This window comes from Squalius cephalus (genome assembly GCF_949319135.1).
Source record: "Squalius cephalus genome assembly, chromosome: 5".
Taxonomy (NCBI): Eukaryota; Metazoa; Chordata; class Actinopteri; order Cypriniformes; family Leuciscidae; genus Squalius; species Squalius cephalus.
This window is the reverse complement of record NC_137126.1, coordinates 33,033,708-33,054,278: the sequence shown is the minus strand read 5'-3', so window position 1 is coordinate 33,054,278 and position 20,571 is coordinate 33,033,708. Positions and strand designations below refer to the sequence as shown.

The 20,571-nt window shown below is 37.4% G+C and overlaps 2 protein-coding genes and 1 long non-coding RNA gene across 5 annotated transcripts; 2 read left to right on the top strand and 1 right to left on the bottom strand.

The window, feature by feature from the left end:
• The first annotated feature begins 239 nt into the window (after positions 1 to 239).
• LOC307158764 lies at positions 240 to 2,158 on the top strand. The gene is made up of 3 exons (XR_013821274.1): positions 240 to 349; positions 845 to 950; positions 1,675 to 2,158. It is a non-coding gene; the product is annotated as an uncharacterized lncRNA (long non-coding RNA).
• On the bottom strand, positions 1,258 to 7,479 carry ftr82 (finTRIM family, member 82). The gene is made up of 7 exons (XM_079871635.1): positions 6,649 to 7,479; positions 5,004 to 5,099; positions 4,375 to 4,608; positions 3,820 to 3,979; positions 3,266 to 3,322; positions 2,761 to 2,829; positions 1,258 to 2,179 (listed from the first exon to the last, which is right to left on the bottom strand). Exons 1-7 carry the CDS (start codon positions 7,231 to 7,233, stop codon positions 1,659 to 1,661), a joined length of 1,722 nt encoding a protein of 573 aa, XP_079727761.1. The 5' UTR covers positions 7,234 to 7,479; the 3' UTR covers positions 1,258 to 1,658.
• A 3,701-nt stretch (positions 7,480 to 11,180) lies between these two features.
• On the top strand, positions 11,181 to 19,681 carry ftr83 (finTRIM family, member 83). Of its 3 annotated transcripts, none has more exons than XM_079871634.1 (8): positions 11,181 to 13,053; positions 13,847 to 13,942; positions 14,227 to 14,460; positions 14,828 to 14,987; positions 15,223 to 15,279; positions 16,857 to 16,922; positions 18,013 to 18,110; positions 18,685 to 18,716. In XM_079871634.1, exons 1-7 carry the CDS (start codon positions 12,469 to 12,471, stop codon positions 18,069 to 18,071), a joined length of 1,257 nt encoding a protein of 418 aa, XP_079727760.1. In that variant the 5' UTR covers positions 11,181 to 12,468; the 3' UTR covers positions 18,072 to 18,110; positions 18,685 to 18,716. The 3 variants fall into 3 exon arrangements, with proteins under 3 accessions (XP_079727760.1, XP_079727759.1, XP_079727758.1); XM_079871633.1 differs by having other exon boundaries at positions 18,013 to 18,114; XM_079871632.1 differs by lacking the exon at positions 18,013 to 18,110 and having other exon boundaries at positions 18,685 to 19,681.
• The last annotated feature ends 890 nt before the right edge of the window (positions 19,682 to 20,571 follow it).

The following is a 20,571-nucleotide window of genomic DNA, read 5'->3' as shown; positions in this document are numbered from 1 at the left end:
ATTGATTTAACGGAATTTACCAAAATTATTCTGAATTTTTCAGATTTCTATGTGAACCAGCTTTCATTTGTGAAAACCCACATGTATAACATGTGATCATATTACAGACTTGAATGAATTCCATGTCCTAAACGTGATCCTAAAGAGTGATTTCTATCGCCTAAAGTGGCTATTGTTAAGTTGTATTTCCTCTTATAGCCACACGAGGACAGCACACATCTGTTATCATCTGCCATGCTGCTTACAAATGAAGCAAACTGTCCAGCAGTGCAGGTTTCTGTCTTCAAAAAAGGTTTCTACAAAAACAACACGTACGCCCAAGTGAAATGAGGTATAAAAACTAAACCGGGTAAGTTAACACAAAACTGTTAACATAAACTGTAGGCTATAGCTCTCAGAGGGTGTTAGAAACTTAACAGAAGTTTTAAAAAATAGTGAACCTCCCCCAATATATAGGCTATGGCCTATATAAAATAAAATAAAAGAGTTACTTTGTTTATACAAACACTTTCACCCACAGAATGTTCATTTTAGCAGCACAAAAACGTCTTGTTAAGATAAATGACATTTTATTATTACTGCCAATACATGTTATTTGTGATTATATTTTTCTTACCAGTAAAGTCAGATCATCCAGCTGTAGGAACGCCCACTACGACCAGCAAAACAGCGACCTTTGACCTCCAGCAATTGTTAAACATGTTAAACATCTATGTGACCACGTTATACTTTTATTAGAGCTGTGAATCTGGCAGTGTTAGAAAAAAGTTGTATCCTTCTGATCATTTTAGGCAGGTTTTTGGAGCAGACCATTTAAATGTTCATGTTATGTTTTATGTTCCAGGCTACAAAAAACATTTGAATGACTGTGTTATGGCAGCCGAAAAGAACTGTGTGTGACTGTGTGCAGGCACTACACCCGGTACAACTTTCTTCAATGCACATCCTCTGTGAGTCATTTAAAACAGCATTTTCCACAGTCATTATGATTCAAAATCCCCACATTGTAATAATTATCTAAATCTCGATCACATAATGTGAAAATCAGATGAGCTTTGGCAATGTAGTGTGTCTTCATACTGTAAATATGTGTATTGTGTTAAACTAAGATGATCTTTTGTCCTTAGTAGACAATTTATTGTTAAATAGTTATCATTTTTTTGTTCAAATTTGGTGAATTTGTGGTTTCAGCAGCAAAAACACAAGACTGAGATTGTGAACATTGTGACCACTGAGAGCAAATGACCACAATTGTTTCATTAACATTATTATTTAATGAGAGACCAGTATGTATAACAACTTTAAAGCTTTATTGAAATATAAAGATGTAATTGCTGAATAATGTTGCTTTACAATGACAATGAGAATAGCTTTTGCATTTGGATACACACATTCAAAATAATATTAACTTAAGAAGATATTAGCATCTAGAAGAGTTTTTCTTCATTTAAGCCTTCATTTAGGAGAACATTATATAGTCTGCAGATAGGATCATTACTGAAAAGTTACCTTATTCCTTCAGAACCTGTTAAAATAGTTTAAATGGCTGACAAATGGCATTCGACAAAAAAAGACAGAGTAAAAAAAATCATAGAACAAAGAGCATAGAGTGTCTGTCCTTCACTTTAGATTCTTCATGAAAATTACTCATGTAGTGTTCATTTTAATTGACAGATCTTGACTGACGTTCCAACCCCAAACCCAGGATAGATGGGCTCAGTAAATGTGGTCTCGAAACGATAGAGACGTGTCATAGTCTCACCAATACTGTAGAAGGCCAACACCCCTGCAGAGTGGTCCAGAAAGACCCCTATTCTCGAAGAGTGAGGGCCACTAACAGCCTTGTCTACCCTGTTATGCCAGGCCGAGTACCCTGTGTCAGAGCAGAGGAGGCTCCAAGACTTATCGTTGTAGCCCAGCAAGCACAGGGAGCCTTTACCCTTACGGCTAATGCCCCGATAGGCCACTCCAATCGAGAATTCTCCACTCCACTCGATTTCCCAGTAGAAACGGCCACCTGACAGAGCCTCACGACACAGCACCTGGGCAAAGCTATCGAAGCGATCTTGGTTTTCTGAGTATGGCTGCAGGTCTCGGGTTCTAATCACCTTTCTGTTTCCTTCAGATAAGAACAGCTCCTTATGCGCCGTGTGGGGGTCTAGTCTCAGCTGACAGTAGTCTGGAGATGAGTAGACAGATAAAGGTTGCTTTAATGTGTTGCTTTTAACAGATCTTTATATATCTTCCTCTGTACGTATTTAAATTCTGATTTTATTAGTAATAATGTCAGAAAAAGTCATTGGGACTAGAAACAATATTACAATGCTGGCCAATACAGATTATGTTCATGTTCTGGCTGACAACAAACAAATGGACAATATTAATTCTATACTACTTCATCTATTCATACTTCATCAAGTTTTAAATACAATCAATTTAGGCATCACAACTTCATAATGTGCATTATGAAAAATGGATATTCATTTTGAGATTTGCTAAATATGTTATTAAATTATTAGTGTTTTTAAAGATTAACTTTAAGTGATCTAAATATAAAATGATAAAAGTTAGATGATCTAAGTATAAAAATAGAGAAAATGAGCATTTATGATTAAATGTCCAGTATATTTTTAATATCTACTGATAACCAATATGGCACTGTTATATTGTGCATCCCTAATTTTGACAAACACAAGGTGTGATCTGACAAACATCTGGATTTGAGAATATGGAAATCATGATTTATTTTTAGATACTTACATTTCAGAAATTCAGATCTTGTCCTGGGTTCTGTAGGAGGTGAACTGTCCACTGTATGAACTTCTTTAACTGAACACAAAGAGAATTTATTATGTCATATCCCAAAGTTTGGGGTCAGTCAGATTATTATTATTTTTTTCTCAAATAAATACTGTTCTTGTTCTTCTTTCTATTCATCAAAGAATCCTGAAAACAAGTATCATGGTTTCCACAAACAGAACCATTGCTGAGCGTTTAAAAGTAAGAAATGTTTCTTGATCATTAAATCCACATATTAGAATGATTTCTGAAGGATCATGTGACTCTGAAGAACTGCACTGAATTAATGGCTGCTAAAAACATCTTTCAAAAACATTAATACATCTTACCAACCCCAAACTTTTGAACGGTAGATGTATTATGTCATGTTTTTTTTTTTCACATAGCCATTTTTAGATGTTTACAGCTTGTATTTGCTCCAGCCATGTAAATCAATATATAGGTAAGTCTTTAATTTATGTCTTACCTCTGGTACTTTTCTCCTTGGTGCGATTCTCCACAGTGTACACTGGTACGTCGTTCACTGTTATTAAAAAGTAGGAAAACTTGATTTACAATTAACTTTTTAAACATGAAATGCTAGATTTATGCAAGCAGATCTGAATAAGGCACTAAATCCTATTGTTTCAAATTCTGTTAATAGAATTGAATAGCTCTTTTGTTTATCGTTTGAACTTTGCTCAGTGGATTGGAACACAGAGTTGAGGAGCTCAAAACACTGTTTACACTCTCCATGTAATCACATGACTTCCTTGCTGAAGTCATGTGTAGTTACCAAAAGGCCTGACTTATCAGAGTTAAAGACTGATCTATTTAAATGTTGGTTATTCTTAGGCCCAGAAATTATATGTGTTGATATACTGTAAGTGCTAATTGTGGCTCTTTAAAGACAAACTGAGTTTAGCTGTACCCTCCAAGTTCATGTAAAATAGAGGGCAGTGTGTTCAGATGAGCAATCAGAGACAACTTCACCCAACAACTATGCCTGTATCTGACATGCGGTGCAGTGTGTGCTCTGACCTGATTTTGAGATTTTGCGCAGTTCATCTCTGCCCAGCTCCTCCAGCTTCTCTTTGATCTCAGCCACGGCCTTCCTGGCTGCACTGAAGGAAAAGTCCGGATTCAGAGACACTCTGGGTATGAAGCCGTCATCAGTTGGGGTGCAGAGATAATTGAAATTCTGTTTAAAAGGAGAGAAATCTCAGTATATACAATGTGTAGTGGTGGAAGCCTTGATTACCGAAAGGTAAATGTGTTTGTCTTCATGTAACTTTCATGTAAATAAGAAGTGATGCCAAAAAGCCTATTTGATGCCAAATATGATGATTCCCCTTTTCTAAAATATAAAAGCAGCTATATATGGTTTATGTATAATATATAAGGGACCATTTTTACTGCACAAGGAGAAAAAAAACATAATATTATGTAAATATAAATAACTGGGTTTTATCCTGTTATTGTAAGGAAACAATTAAAAAATATATCTAAAAATCAGAATCTTAGAAAATACTTAATTTCTCTTTGATCCCATTGGGATCCCCAGATCTCATTTTGAAAACTCCTGTCTTAAAGTACCTGTAAGAAGTGAATGTGATCATCAGTGCTATAAAGCTGTTTAAGTCCACTCTCTTTCTTCTTCAGTTCTTCAATCTCCTGCTCCAGTCGCTCCATCAGTCCCTCTGCCTGACTGAATGCAGCCCTCTCATTGATGTTGATCAGTTTGGTGACCTCTGACCTCATCCTCTCAATGGAGGTGATCATCTCATCAAACATCTTCTTGCTTTCGACCATTGCTCTTTGTGCAGAGCTCTGCGGTAAAAATGAGTCAAGTTTAAGAGTCCATTGTCCATTCTTTTATTCTGTTTTGCAAGGATAACTTCTAGATAACATTTACAACTCATTAAAATGACTCAAGCTGCTGCTGCAGTCAACAAAAAGCCATGAATCAGCATGTATCTAGAGAGCTAGCATCTAGATTACCCTATGTGGAACAAAAGAACAATTATGACCACTTACAAGGACTGTTTGCTTTCCCAGATTGAAACAGTTACACACTGACTTAACAGATAAAAGGTCTTGTGCCATATCACCTTTGCCCAGATAAAACAGTTAGGTTGTTCTTATTTGGTCAAATGTGCTATAGTGTGACCTCGATATGAGCAGTGACGATAAAACTAACTGTTACAAGTGAGCCTGAAACATACTTTTAGAGAATCCACTGCTGTCTTCAGCTCCTCCAGTTCTTTGGTTCTCTGCTGGCATTTTTGTTTGATCTCCGCCTGGGACACTCCAAGAAGTTTCTGTCCATGAAACAAGAGAAAACATACCTTAGTCTTTGTTGACATAGATTCAGTTACAAAACAAACTCTTTTTGTTACTGATCTCCCTCTTCAAGTAAATTCTGGGAATGTACACCAATATAATACTACTGTATGTCCTTTCGCGTCACATATCTTCACGTATGATAATTTTATGTTATGCTTTTTTCTAAAATTCTAAAAACCTGCTTCACATGGATGCCTTTATTTTCGGGAATGTTAATCACTCCAGGAATGTAAAACTAGCTGTGTCTGCTTGCCGGAGAGACATTTCAAGGTGCACACGCTCAATTCTTTAAGGAAAGAGGAGGGGGCTTCAGAGCAACCCCTTGCCAAGCTCACCGAACCATTCTTCAAGATAAGCTTGAAGGAATGTGGAGAATCTGGGGAGGGGGTGAATAAAAGTGTGTGTGTGTGTTTGTGGTGTGTGCCATGGGACATGAGGACTTAAATCTGGGATTCCCTGCGTTTAACAGAACAAACAAACCATTTGCAATTAGTGCCTGCGATAAGTATTAGATTACAGATATAATTACTGAATCTAAAAAGCACCCGTGACAGTTTAGTCAAAACAGTACAAAAACACATCAACTGCTGTGCTCCCTCCTTGTCTCGAGCTGGTTCAGTACTAATGAATTGAAGGAAAAGCTTTGAAATCTTAAACCTTTGAAGGTCTTCCTTCCATTCAGTTCTCCGGTGTATTGATGGAACAGTAAACATCTGGCCAGTATCTATAAATAGTTTCGGGTGAAATGTTTTCAATATCCTCACAGTCAAATTATACAGTGACGCAGTTTTCATTGAAACTCAAGTTTGAAGAGGCGGTTGTCCACATTTCTTTCAGCTATACTCATCTGCTGAGGTTTATGATGTCTTTGGGTCAAGGTACAAAAAGCAGTGCGCTATTTTTTCTCGCCCTCAGCGCGTAGGGGGAGGTTGGGATGGTCTGTACGCTCCCTCCTGATTTTCTCAAATTCACATTCCTTGCCTCTCCCTACAAAAGAATACAGACCTGCCCTGTTTCTCATCCCTCATTGCTCATAACAGTTATTTTTCTCGCACAAAAACAGATCATCTCAGAAAGGTGGCCAGGTTTGGACAGTGTTTAAATCAAGTAACCTCTGAGTTGTCCATTGTAGAGGAACACACCCTTTTTGTGACTCATATAGTTTAGGAGTTGTATTGGGAAAAGTTTTCTAGATATCATTTTCACTAACTATGCTTCTTTTCTATTTCTATCAGTTTAATCAACGTCTCCTCCCTTTCTTTTCCATATTTCCTCATCAGTTTTTTGTAATGATCTGGATCAGCATGTTTGTGTTAACACAGAACCGGTTATACGGTGTATCTACATGACTTCTTGGCAGTTTTTTTTTTTTTAGAAGACATCTTTTATACAATCTCAAGAATATTTCTTGTTAATTAATATAATCATATATATTCTTAAAAATTCAACTTGTAACCCCACAGCCACCCCTCTAGCCTCTCAGTAACCTCAGTTAAGTTTACTCAAGCAGTCTATTTTCCTTACCTGTTTTTCACTCCTTTCTGCTTCGGCTGAGACTATGTCATGACCCTTGTGCTCGCTTACAGTACAGAGAGCGCAAATACACATCTGGTCTGTACGACAGAACAACTCTAGGCTCTTCTGGTGCTGAGGGCAGATCTTACGGTCCAGGTTCCCCAGCTCATCCACCAGCTTGTGCCTCTTGAATGTGGCGGACTCGTAGTGGGGCTTCAGGTGCTTTTCGCAGTAAGAGGCAAGACAGTTGAGGCAGGACTTGACCGCCTTGAAATTCTTTCCAGTGCAGAAGTCGCAAGGAACATCCCCGGGGCCAGCATAGCTTCCATTACTAGGAGGCGTTAAGTTTAAGCCAGTCTTCTTAATCTTCTCCGCAACTTTGGTGAGAGTGGCGTTTGGCCTCAGCACAGGTCTCTGGGTGAACGTGATCCGACACTGGGGACAGATGTAGATGCCAGTGTAATCAGCCTCATTCCAGTAGCCGCTGATACAGTCCATGCAGAAGCTGTGACCACACGGGATCGCCACAGGGTCCCTCAGGAGCTCCGTACATAGAGGGCAGCTGAAGTAATCTGAAGACAGTTGCTCAGCCATATTTTTTGCACTCTATTAAAAAACAAACGTCTGAAATGTTTCCGAGAGAGAAAGAGGAGCCGAACGCTGCGTGGCTAGTGCTTTACTACAGACAGCCTTGAGTTTCTGAATTCCACAGGTTATTAATTAAAGGAAGCAAAGCCCTCCCCTTTGTACTGAGGGAGTGTGTTGAAGAGAGGAAGGAAAAGAGAGAGAGAGAGAGAGAGAGAGAGAGAGAGAGAGAGAGAGATTAGAGCACAACAGCTCAGATAAACAGGTTGCGCCAGGAGTCTAGAAAGAGAGAGAGAGAGAGAGAGAGGGAGGGAGGGACCATGGGTGGAGTGAAAGACATCGAAGAAAAAAGGTACAGCTGAGAATGAATGAATTGTAGTGTAAAGCAGGGCCATCCAGGATGAAACTTAAACATGAAAAGCTCTCTGTTTTACACGCACAAACTGCTTATCCATTAGCTGAGGAGCTGAAGGACATTTGCTTCAGTTACCCTAAAACTACAGTCTGTTAATAATTGGCCATTCGTGGTTGGCTCTGATGTTACATAGTTTGTTTATTGTCTAGGATACTCTCTTGCTTTCTTTCTTTAAATATCCCTATTTGGTTGAATACTGCTACCTGAGCTTAGATAAATAATGGATTTGATAGATTTAATATTTAAAATTGAGCTTTTTTGGTTTTATTTATATATTTTTTGTCATTCTGTAGCACACCTATCTGGCTTTTTAAAGCAGTATATAATCTGACATAAAGTTGCCACTGTAAAATTGATTGCGTTGAAACTATCTTTTTTACATGTGCTACTCTGCTCACTGCACTAAACAAACAATAGTAACAGTCAGTCTACGAGGTGAGTTTGATCTGAATGTATGAACTAAGGCCAGTTGAACTGGATTGGGTGTTGCAGACTTGAAAATATGTCATCAGTTTGTTTTCGATGGGTGTGGCAGAAAAAAGAATGAACAATATTTCTGTTTTTTAAGAATATTTCAAACCTCCAACACTTGACATTTTCAAAATAGTTTGTCCTAGCTACAAATATTTGCACATTGGCACTATCCTTGACACACAACTAGATTAATTTGCACTGGTAATTGCCACTAACGTAATATAGGCACTCTTTGTAAGTCCCAGAGGTGATACAGAGTTTTTCATGAATATAAATATAAAGGTTGAAGACATAATATTTAAAGTTATCTTATTAACTATAATTGAAATGAACTTTCAAAATTTAGAAAAATATGCAATAATAGGATGAGAGCATGGGTCCCTGTTCTTTATGCTTTAGGTTGAGTTAGTTTCATTGTGGTTGATATCTTTTGAATGATTGACTTTGTGTATTTATACTTTAGATGAAGACTGAAAGCCATTGGTCCAGCTAGAGCCCAGGTGACGCCACACTGACAGAAACCCACACCTATTACATGCTGATTGGTTACACAAGGTCCTGCCATCAGCTCTGCCCCAAACACAAATCTTGCATCACTTCATGAATAGTTTCACCCCTCTCCTTATATGGTCTGCACTCTGATAAGCCAGTTTCTCTTCCCCTTTTCCCTGAGTTAAACAGATTCCATTTACAGAGCAAGGTATAGGCTGCGATTACTCATTAACTCAGCTAGCCTGCTAGTTTAGGCCTCTAATTGCAAATTTGACATCGGTTTTTGCAGGTTTCTCCAACTGCAGCATGAAGTAATGATTTTAAAATGAAGGAACGGGCCTATTCATGGAGTGTCGGTCCTCATATTGTTCTCATGGTCTTCATAGTTCTTAGAGAGGAAATGTTGTAAACCATACAAAAGAAATCAGTTCCTTTAACACAACCTTTATTGTTCTCCACACCCTCATGCTGACCCCACTGAGTTCACGTTGGTTCACGAGGGACCATTTTCCTATTGAAGAAGCTGCATACTTGAGTAAGCCTGCCAGAGGTCTCCTGTTTCCTTGTGTATATTAAGGGTCAAAGGACAAGTTTCATTAAACTACCTGATTAAGGGGAGTGTGCCCGATGGAGGGTGACAGAGTAAGTGGAGAGTGAGCTTGCATAGGTGTGTGTTGTTATTGTAAAAACCAAGGGGTTGCCTATGTCAATCTGATTGGTCAGTGCATAAAGTGCGTGGAAACAAGGTATTTACAAGTGTTTCCATGAACAATGGTCACCTCTGTGAGTCTTGGCTGAAAGGCAAAGTGCACTGTATGTGAATGTGTGTGTTTGGCTGCTCATCTGGCGTATTGCCAGGTAAAATTGAACAGGCTGTGCAGAACGGAATTCTCAAAAACCACAAAAGAATACCACCATTCAAAAGAGCGCATGCAGGGAGCTTCCCAAGTGAATCCTGTGCATTAAAAGCAATCATTTTTTAGCCTCACGTAAGTTCACTGTTTACAGTGAATTCTTTTCCTTTGCTCGACTGTGAAGAATGTCTGGTTGTGTGATTATATATTAGCACATGATATTAATAACTGAAATGATGTCTGAAGCCAAACATTTTTCTTCTTTTGCGTGCTGTAAAAATCTTAGCACTATGCTGATGTACAAAAGGTTTGTGAAATGTAGTCTGAACACGCAGCTCTTTCTCAACAAATATGAGAGACAGAAAGATAAACTGTCATGAAAATATGCCAGACATGTTTCTTTACAAACGTGTCACTGTGGCAGTTTCAGTTACAGAGCGATCAGGAAAGACAAGATCAGCCATCTATAAATACTCTACATGATGCAGTACAGAGCACATTGACCGCACTGCATACCATTTAGGTCAAGGAGTTTGTTGGCTATTGTAAAATTTGTACTATATTAGAAAAGCATTTAAGCTCTTTATTTTGTATATAGAAATATCTGAAACACTATTTTCAATGTGACTCATCATAACTATTAATTAAAGTTTTATTTTAAGACTGCAAATTATCTCTGTCATAAAGGTCAAATTCGATCAACTATTTTGAGCTGAAGACCTTTAGAACTATGACTACAGACTAGACTATGATCTGGAATCAGAGACATGTCATTAGATTGGCTGCAGACTCTCCGGCACTGTCAGACTGCATGTCCTGCTGAAGTCTGGATATTCTCTTGAACAGTGGAAACTTTCACCTTTGCAGGCCTCTCTTGACTTGCTGTTATCTCACTTATCAGGTCAGAGTGCATTCCTGCCAACATTTTTGCTCTCGTTACTGAACTTACAAGCCGACAACCATCTTAAGTAAGAGGAATCTTGAGTTTAGTTTGAGATGGGCATACATCTTTGTGAGTTTGTGTTCTTGATTTTGGATATTATGCAATTATGTAGATTTCTATATAAAAAAACAACAACAAAAAAACACAAATAATGGAAAAGCATAAATTAATGTTTAAAAAAACAAATGCCATTGGTAAAATAAAAGAAATGAATCTGAGATCTGGTGAGAAATAGGGGTGGATTTGCAATCCCAGTAGAAATGTTCTAATTAGCTTTTCACCACACTGAATGTGAGTCACGGAAAACTCACTTCCACTTCCTGTTTTGCAACAGAGATTCCTGGAGCTTTGTGGACTGTGCTGTGCAGAGGATGTATGCTCTAGAGAGATGAGAGAGGCCAATCTAAAACAAACACTTATTTCCATCTTCTTTGAGCAACAGGAATAAACGCCTTTTCTTAGGAAAATGGATCCGCCGTTGCTGGAAGAAACCACAGCTGCTGTTTCAGTTAGGGCAGTTACTGTACATTTAAATATGTACGATATGTTGTGTACTTTTTCTGCAGTAAGCTATTAAATACATTTGAAATGTCAGTTGAGTTTCACTGCCAGAATGAGAATGGTTGTAACACTCTGCTTTAACATATGTAACTGTGTTGTGTTTCTCAAACTTTGATATAATTTCCCCAAATTCATCCGTACTTCTGCAGTTATTTTAAAATTTACTAATTTTCCCTGAACTGTGTAAATTAAGTACAAGAAAGCTGGTCATACAAGCTGAATGCATTTATTTCCTGTTCAGAATTATTTTTAGATCAACCACCATCAACCACTTCCCTCAACTTCACCATATTGTATTTTAAGCATTTAATTCAAAAAGGTAAAAAAGAAATCTAAAACTGTGAACAAATGATGAAAGAAATACATTAAAAATGGGATTTACAATTATAATGAATTATAAGAACCTAACAGACAGTGTGTTTCTGTATTTGAGTCCCTTTTACATTTAGAAAAAAAGGTCTGCCTATATAGTGTCCCATCTTTGGGGTCTGAAAGTAAATTTGAAATTACGACCCTCTTTGCCTTCTCAGACATGAAGCATTTATGTAAAAGTTTTGAGTAGATGCTTTGTATCAAGATAATCTGTAATTACTAAAATGATACAAGTTCAGTGGTTTAACAAGCATTAAACTGAAAGATTGAAAATCAAATTACTGCACAGAAGTGAAATGTTGATTCTTATATCTCAGAAGTGTTTTTGTCCTTTTATATCCGTTCACAGAGATTCACTTCAGGAGGATGGTGGTCATGTATGATTCACAACGTAACTAATTTCTAAATGGTTACACTGACAGTGACTCTCCTCATGCTACAACTATGCCGGCTTTCACCTACTTAGATTCACAACTCAAATGTTTGGTGGTTAAAGGACTCTTAATAAAAAAAACATACTTTCCTCTTACTCAAAAATCTTTTAAGGAGGAAAAAACCCCAAAGTATACTCATCCTCCCTCCAAATAAATTACCCTCCAGCTTTGATGGCGTGTGCCAAAGGTCACTGTATGCTTTGTCTGTAAGCACTCATCCATCAGGCATCTCCTCCGCAGTGGAGCACATACCCAACGTTAAGATATCTGCCAGCATGAGGCCCCTAAAACGGCCCATAAACACTCAACCGATGGGATCGTTGCTTGCCACGAAAATCAGTAGTCACAAGACAAGCTTTATCAAATATAATAGAAATGCATGTCCAAGAAGTGTAAGTGATGCAAGAGCAAATTTTAAACAATTTTATGCCCTGAGATCATACATTTCATTCATGCTTCTCTTCTTCACTGTTATCATTTCCATTGACATCTGATGATACATGTTTCTTCTTTCTCTCGATCACCCTCTTCACCTGTGGTACAGCCACTCCCCCATTCATTTACTGGTTTCTGCATAACCAGTTTAGCCTCCCTCCCTGTTTACTCTATATAACTTGCTGTGGTGGCACTTTAGACTCACTTTTCCTGTCTCGCACTCAAACGCACATTTCCTCTTCTGAGATCTGTGGGGATTTAACCATGTCGCTTGACCAGGAGCTCTGTTACCTCTGCAAGGAAGATCTCAGGGAGCCAGTTTCCATCCCATGCGGTCACATTTTCTGCTCCGTCTGTATCAATACCTACTGGGACCATGCAGACCACACTGGACAATACCTGTGTCCCCAGTGCAGGGTCGCCTACAACAAGAGGCCTAATCCACGCCGCTTTCAGTCCTCACGCAGTTCGTCGTCATCCCTTAGAAACAGGGATTCAGACACTTTCCCACCAGCCCCTCCAGCCCCCGACTACAACTACGCTGGACCTCAAGACGTGGGATGTGACATCTGCATTGGCAAGAAGCTCAAAGCTGTCAAGTCTTGTCTGATGTGTCTCGCTTCCTACTGCGAGAAGCATCTGAAGCCCCATTACGAATCATCCACTTTCAAACGACACAAGTTGGTCGATGAGATCGGACACCTGGATCGTCAGATCTGCCCTCAGCACCAGAAAGGTCTAGAGCTTTATTGCCGAACGGACCAGATGTGTATCTGTGTGTTGTGTACAGTGAAAGAGCACAAGGGCCATGACATGGTGTCCGCTGAACAGGAAAGGGCGGAAATGCAGGTAAGATTCCATCATATGCAGTACAAAAGTGCAATTGTGATCCTAGGTTTACCTTTGGAAATATTATGCTGGTGAAGCTGTTATGAGAACAGATTAATTGGTGATAATCACTGAAGTAGATATCAGAGGTAACATTATGAAAGACTGTTTAACCTTTCATGTCCTGTATGCAACAATGGACCTATTCATGCAAAAAAAAAAAAAAAAAAAAAAAAATTACATTCACAGTATGTTTGAATATGATAGATTGAGTATAAGATTAGCCAACCCCCGATAAACAAACATATGAAAATGGTCTATGCTGTTGTACACTTAAAAAACTTTGGTGTAGGCTAGAAAGAATTTCACTCAGAAAATTGCTAGGAAATTTCGCAAATAATAAAGAATAAGCAAATAACACACTGAATAAAAAATATATATTTACAATGTTTTATACAGTGTAGGCCTACTAGTGTGAAAGGGTTTCATTATTAACAGTAAAGAAAACACACAATTGTTCTACACACGCATTATAACCAAAGTTATAACCAAAGATGGGTTTAAATGCAAAAGAATGGAGCAATATTTTAGTAAACAAAGCCATTAGTTTACATTTTAATGATATAAGTGATTTGTAATTTGCTTTAAGATGATGAGAATGTTTCATTTTCAGTACACGAAGAGTTAAATAGAGTATCCGAAAGTGACTATATTGTCATGTGGAAGTGGCTGAGGTGTGGTAGGATGCTGTACTTACAACATTCCTTTGTCAGCACCTCATTGCCATGAATTTGTTGTTTTTAATCGTCTGTAGCAACGGTTGGGCGCCACCCAAGCTGAAATCCAGGAGAAGATCCATGACAGAGTGAAGCAAATGGAAGAGTTAAAGCAGGCAGTGGATGCACTTAAGGTTTGTCTGGAGATTTAACAGAAACGTGTAATAATAAATGTAAACAATAAATTATACATAAAAATGTAAGGTAACACAACAAGATCAACATTATATCTCTGGTAAGGAAGAATATGTTGTAGAAATATTTATTGGTCTACTCTGCTCTGGTGTGACGAGTTCTCAGAAAGAACCAGGAATGTTTTGTAAATAGATGAGTGTATACAATATATGGCTTATGAATTTTCAAGAAAGAAAATTAAGCAAAACTGGAAATAGAATACTGATTACAATTGTTCTTTCAGAGTTCAGCACAACGGGCCTTGCAGGAGAGTGAAAAGCTGTTCGGTGACATGCTTCGTTCCATTGAAAGAATGCAACAGGAAATGATCAAACTCATCTCGACCAATAAGAAGGCTGCACTTAACACTGCTGAGGGCCACATGGAGCGTCTGGGGCATGAAATTGCTGACCTGAAGAGGAGAGACGATGAGCTGACACAACTCTCTCGCACTGAGGACCACATCCATTTCATCCAGGTGACTGAGACGTAGTCTGCCGAACACAATAAACATTCACAGAGCTAAAGCAGTGCAATAAACATTATGTGGAGAGATGTGTTACTGTGTTACTTCACACAGGATCTATTGCACACAAGTAAAAATATTTAGTTCTTAGTTTAGTTTTTCTACTATATCACAGATAATGAAATGAAATACTGTGCAAAATATTCTTTGCTTCTCCTAGAGCCATTAGTATGCGAGAAATAAGTGTGCTTGTATTGTAGAACCATTGACACTATGATCTCTACGGTCAACGTAGCTTACAATACTTTTGAGAAACGCAGCCCAGGGCAATTTATTGTAGGAAAAATAAGACTAAGATTTGTTCTGTTTGTCGTTGCAGAGTTACCATATGCTGATTGCCCAGACTGATGCCGAGGAGCTGCCTTCTGTTATTGTGAACCCTTACTTCTCATTCGGTCCTGTTACCAAGACCGTCTCTGAGATGAAACAACATCTAAGTGAGTTCAGCAATGAAGAGCTGGTCAAGGTGGCAAAAACAGGTATGGTCCAGTCTGAAAGGATTTTTTTGTCTAATGTAATCCAATCATGTAATTAGTACCTACAAACTTTCAGAGACATCCTTGTTTCATTAGCCGTTGTCTCGTACCCATTTTGAAATGCTCTGTCTCTTTTTGTCCTATGAGAGTGTTTAAACAAATCACGCTCTCTCTCGTTTATTATGTTTCTTCGTAATCTTTAAACTGACTTCCTTCACAACTCTCAATTCTCTCCCAGTGAACAAGATGCCATTCTGCCAGCTAGAGGACCGTAAGAAAAAAAAGACTATAAAGTGTAAGTAAATGAAAATGGGAAACCTTAGCTGTCCTGCTGTTTGCTTTGTGCAAAATAGATGGAATTTTGGAATGGCATTTTTTTGTTGTTTTTTTTTGCAACATCTGAATGGCATTTGTCAAAAGCCAGTGTTAGGCTCCAATAAATTGTTGACCGGTTGCTAAGCAATGATCTTAAGACCGACATCACAGTAAAATACATATTTATTTGCTAATCTCTTATACACATCATGGATATTTTAATTTCTCATTTAATTGAACATACACTACTGTTCAAAAGTTTGGGGAATTTTAATGTTTTTGAAAGTATTGGCATTTATTTGATTACAAATATTTTCTATTTGAATACATTTTAAAATGTAACTTATTCCAGTTATTTTCAGCATCATTACTCCAGTCTTCAGTGTCACATGATCATTCAGAAATCATTCTAATATGCTGATTTTGTGCTCAAGAAATATTTATTATTATTATCAATATTATCAACAAAAACATTTGTGCTGCTTAATTTGTTATCGATAAACCGATAAAACATTTTTTTCCCAGGATTCTTTGATAAGTAGAAAGTAAAAAAAAAAACAGCATTTATTCGAAATAGAACTATTTTGTAAAAGTAAAAGTCTTTATGTAAAAGTCTTTACTGTCACTGTTGATCAGTTAAATGCAACCTTGCTGAAAAGTATTCATTTCTTTAAAAAAAATTACAGACCTCAAACTTAGTTACACCCTGAAGAAGGCTGTTTGTGCCGCTACGCGTGGGTTGTTTTTTCCCCCATGTCTTTTAAATTTTCTATTATGAAATAGCCAGTTAAATAAAGGCTTTTTATACATTTCTAAAGAAGAGTGCCTTGGATTTCCTTCAACTACATTAGTTACACTTTATTTCGATAGTCCACTTTAGATATTCTAAGTAACTTTGCAACATGCCAACTTACTCTTATTTTAGTATTAGTAAACTGTAGTATCCTTTTAGTCGACTGTTAGGTTAGGGTTCGGGTTAGTAGAATAAGTTGATGTATACTTGCAAAGTTACTTATAGTCAGTAGAACGTCTGTTGGGGAAACATTAAGCACTGACAGTCTACAAACATAATACTCTAATGTTTGGTGGTTGACATGTAGTTGTAAAGTTAGTAGTGGACTATCGAAATAAAGTGTTACCTCAAACTATTGAACAGTAGCATATTGTTTAATCACCATTAATGTGAAAGTACCTACAGTGCCATTCAGAAAGTACCTAAAGTTACTTCCTTTTTGTCAGTAACATCCCAGACAGCAACATAGTGTCAGCCCAGATCCGGCACACATCTGGTACGCATTGAATCCAAGTGTTCCAGATGTGGCCCAGATCTGGTAGGTCTTTGGTGTTTTATGCCCCCAACGTCGCCTTCCAGGCAGCGAGGGGATGGGTAGGTTTAAGGTTGAGGGTAGGGTTAGCTGCCTCTAAGGAGCCATTGGGGGCATAAAACACCATCGAGCGATCTGGTACATGATACAAGATAATCTGTTTGCTTGCTATCAGATGAATTAAATGATTAGATGTTTGACATCATTCTAACTCTCTTAATTGTGTCTCTAGCTGATGTAGTTGACATGTACAAGAGCCCCAGCAACACTGCCCGGACAAGGGACGATCTCCTCCAGTGTAAGTTTATTTTCATACAAGGATTTCCTTTTTACATGCATGCCCAAGACCAGAGGAAGTTGTTGTAGCGATAACATGAACAGGATATAAAGTTCAAGGTCAACAGAATTCTCACCTTTGGTGATGATTAATCAAAATATTATAGAATTTTTTTTATATGTTTAGTACCTTGCATAAAGTGCTAAGAAAGCAAGCTGGCTTCCGTCCTGTTAAATGTCAAACTCTAGTGGGAGTAGTCTAACATCATTCCTTACATACTGAGTTTTTGTCCAAGCATATTGTAAGAACAGGCTTAGTCTGCTCAGTGAGGGGGTGTATGGGTGATTCATGATAACTGCCATCCTTCAAACCTTTAGACGTTTCGTCTTCTCTTCTAAGAACAATCAGCTGTGGTCTTTTAGAGGACAAAAACACTCTACATACGCTACTGTTCAAATGTTTGGGGTCATTGCGATATTTAAAAAAAATATATAATAATACTTTCATACAGCAAGGATGCATTAAACTGATCAAATGTGACAATAAAGACATTTATAATGTCACAAAATATTTATATTGAAAACAAATGCTGTTCTTTTGAACTTTCTGTTTATCAAGAAAAAATCTGAAAAAAAGTATCATGGTTTACAGAAAAAAATGTAAGCAGGACAATTGTTTTCAAGCTAATCATAATATAATACTAATAGCAATAATTCAGTGTTATAATGGTAATAATAAGAAACATTTCTTGAGCAGCAAATCAGCATAAGAATGATTTCTGAAGGATCATGTGACACTGAAGACTGGAGTAATGGCTGTTGAAAATTCAGCTTTGCCATCAGGAATAAATTACATTTAAAAATATATTAAAATAGAAAACAGTTCTGGTAAATTTTTATAATATTTCACAATAATTAATTTTTGCTGTATTTTTTATCAAATAAATGAAGCCTTCATGAGCAAAAGAGACTTTTTTCAAAAAAATCTTACGAACCCCAACCTTTTGAGCGATAGAGTAAGTCAGAAGACAACTTGTAATTATGCAAAGTTTCATGGTTTGATAGAATATATAGGGTGTCTTAAATGTGTATCGACACTCTCGGCCCTCTAGATCAGAGACGTTCACGCACCTCTGGCAGAAACCACCTCCAAATGTCCAACCAGCTCTGAGAGCCAATGTGCAGACTCAACCACTATACTCAACCATAGGCAGGTGATTTGTCCTCATGCATGTATCACCTTACATCAGGAAAGCTGATCAAGGATCAGTTTTGCTCTAATCTGTTCATATTTGGAGACATAATTTGCAAAACTGTTCCCAGATCAGGAATCCTAGCCTAGGATAGCTTAAAATAAACGTGCAATGATGTCCGTCTTGTCATTTTGTGTTTCTCTTTAAAAAAAAAAAAAACTTTGCTAACCACTACTAACATGATTGATGAGTTTTTTATTTGACATTTTACAATTAATTATAGGCCTATATATAAAACTTGTGGTCTCTTGTGTGTCTTAACTTGACCCATGCACATTGGTATTTTTAATGCATACAGAATCACTTATGGCACTTATTTTATCCAGTCTCAAACAAAAATGTAGCTTTTAAAGAATATGTACATGGATCAAGATACATGCAAAGTGGGCAGAGATTCATTGTGAGGGGGGGTGTCTTCATAATTTCAACGAAACTTTCTTTGTCTTTACACATTCACAATGTAAATGTAAAATGTAAAATATTTGATTAACCAATCCTAATCATATTTCATCTATCTTGTTTATTTTAAAGACGCCTGCCAGCTAACTCTCGACCCCAACACAGCATACAGACAGCTCTACCTCTCCCGAAACAACAGGAAAGCAGCATTAAAGAGAGAGCCTCAGTCTTACAACGACAGCAACCAGAGATTTGACTGCCTGCCCCAGGTCCTGTGTAAAGAAACTCTCTCAGGAGGTGCTTACTACTGGGAGGTGGAGTGGAGCGGGGAGGGCGCTTCCATTGGTGTCACCTTTAAAGGCATCAAGAGGACAGGTTATGGGGACTCAGCTCGTATCGGCTACAACCGCAAGTCCTGGAGTCTCTTCTGCTCCAACTCCAGCTACTCAGCCAGACACAACAAAGACCAGGTTGAGATTAACGCACCCTACTCTTCCCGTATCGGGGTGTTCCTGGACTGTGCAGGAGGCACTCTTTCATTCTACAATGTGTCTGAGTCTATGTCACTTATTCATCAGTTTAAAGCCTCTTTCGGTGAGCCGGTATATCCTGGCTTCTGGGTGTGGTATGAGTCTGCTATTACTATTTGTCAGGTGTAAATGGTTAAACTGGATATGAGGGCATTATTTATTTTTATTTTTTCTTTTCTTTTCTTTTCTTTTCTTTTCTTTTCTTTTCTTTTCTTTTCTTTTCTTTTCTTTTCTTTTTTTTAAATTGCTTGTGTGTGTTTTTTAATTAATTTCTGGTGAAGCTGATCACAATACTGAATGTTTTAATCTTTGACATATCAAAGAATATGATTATATAAAGTACGAATTACAAAAATAAAAGTTATATAGAATTATATAGAAAATTTGTAAAACATTTTATAGATCATTTTCTGAGAGTTCAGCCCTCACCGAAACTGTAAAATCTTTAATGTTTTGTCCATCTGTGTGACTGTACTGTTTAATGAGTGTGAAGGTTAATCAGGCTCATAAAAAAGCTTTTTACAGTAAATCAGTAAAAGTTTGATTTATGTGGGTCATTTTGTCTGCATTAATGATAACATAATAAAAGTCTCATTTAAATTGTTGTTGAATTGTTTATTTGACATAGGCTATTGGAAAAATGTTGCACAGATGCTGCCAACAGAAACACATTTTAGTGTATTTACATTTATTCATTTAGCAGATGCTTTTATCCAAAATGTCTTACAAATGAGAACAAGCAGTTAAACTAACAACAGGACAACAATATGCAAGTGCTACGACTCCTCCCAGTTTAATCTAACGCAGTACGTGTCCTTTTTTTATTTTTATTTATTTTTTAGATAATAGATATAGAATAGAAGATAAATTGTTAGTATTAATGGATCAAGTGTTGCCGAGATTTTGTGCCTCTTTGAGATAGCACCACAAGATGACGTTCACTTGCAGAGTTTCTGGATGGCACGTAAGTCTGAAGTAATGAGTTTATGCAGAAGGGAGCAAAGCCAGACCTCATGGTCCTAATGACAAGTAACCTCAGACATAACACAAGAGTGACCTCTTCTGGTTGCAATCACATCTGCCTCAACATTAGGGCTTTTCCCCCTTTCCACTCACATTTACTTGCTGATAGTCTAGAAAGAAAGAAAGAAATGCAGTATTCAACAGGTTTGTTTCAGATTTATACTTGTCCTTTTCTTCCTACTTTATTTCTCAAGGTGTTGACAAAAATAACACACTTTCAATTTAGTTTATATTTCTACATATTTCTTACTCTAGGCTTACATCTACCCACATCTACATTTATTTTTCCATGATAGGCTATATTAAGTTTTTAAAAGTAGTTCTGTAAAACAAATGAAATCTGAAATAATAGCTACACAGTCATAAATGAATCAACTGTCAATAAATGAATATGACTGTAGACATGTTTACATTATCTACAGTCATAAATGAATCAACTCTTCTGCTGGAAAATAATGGTGTACAT

Excerpts from the sequence above, each read along its gene's own strand:
- ftr82 (XM_079871635.1), bottom strand. The coding sequence starts at position 7,233 with ATGGCTGAGCAACTGTCTTCAGATTACTTCAGCTGCCCTCTATGTACG. Across the intron at positions 5,100-6,648 it reads CAGAAAGGAGTGAAAAACAG|AAACTTCTTGGAGTGTCCCA; the intron begins GTAAGGAAAATA and ends TTTCATGGACAG. Across the intron at positions 2,180-2,760 it reads AAGATCTGAATTTCTGAAAT|ACTACTGTCAGCTGAGACTA; the intron begins GTAAGTATCTAA and ends ACTCATCTCCAG.
- ftr83 (XM_079871632.1), top strand. The coding sequence starts at position 12,469 with ATGTCGCTTGACCAGGAGCTCTGTTACCTCTGCAAGGAAGATCTCAGG. Across the intron at positions 15,280-16,856 it reads GAAAAAAAAGACTATAAAGT|CTGATGTAGTTGACATGTAC; the intron begins GTAAGTAAATGA and ends TTGTGTCTCTAG. Across the intron at positions 16,923-18,684 it reads AAGGGACGATCTCCTCCAGT|ACGCCTGCCAGCTAACTCTC; the intron begins GTAAGTTTATTT and ends TTTATTTTAAAG.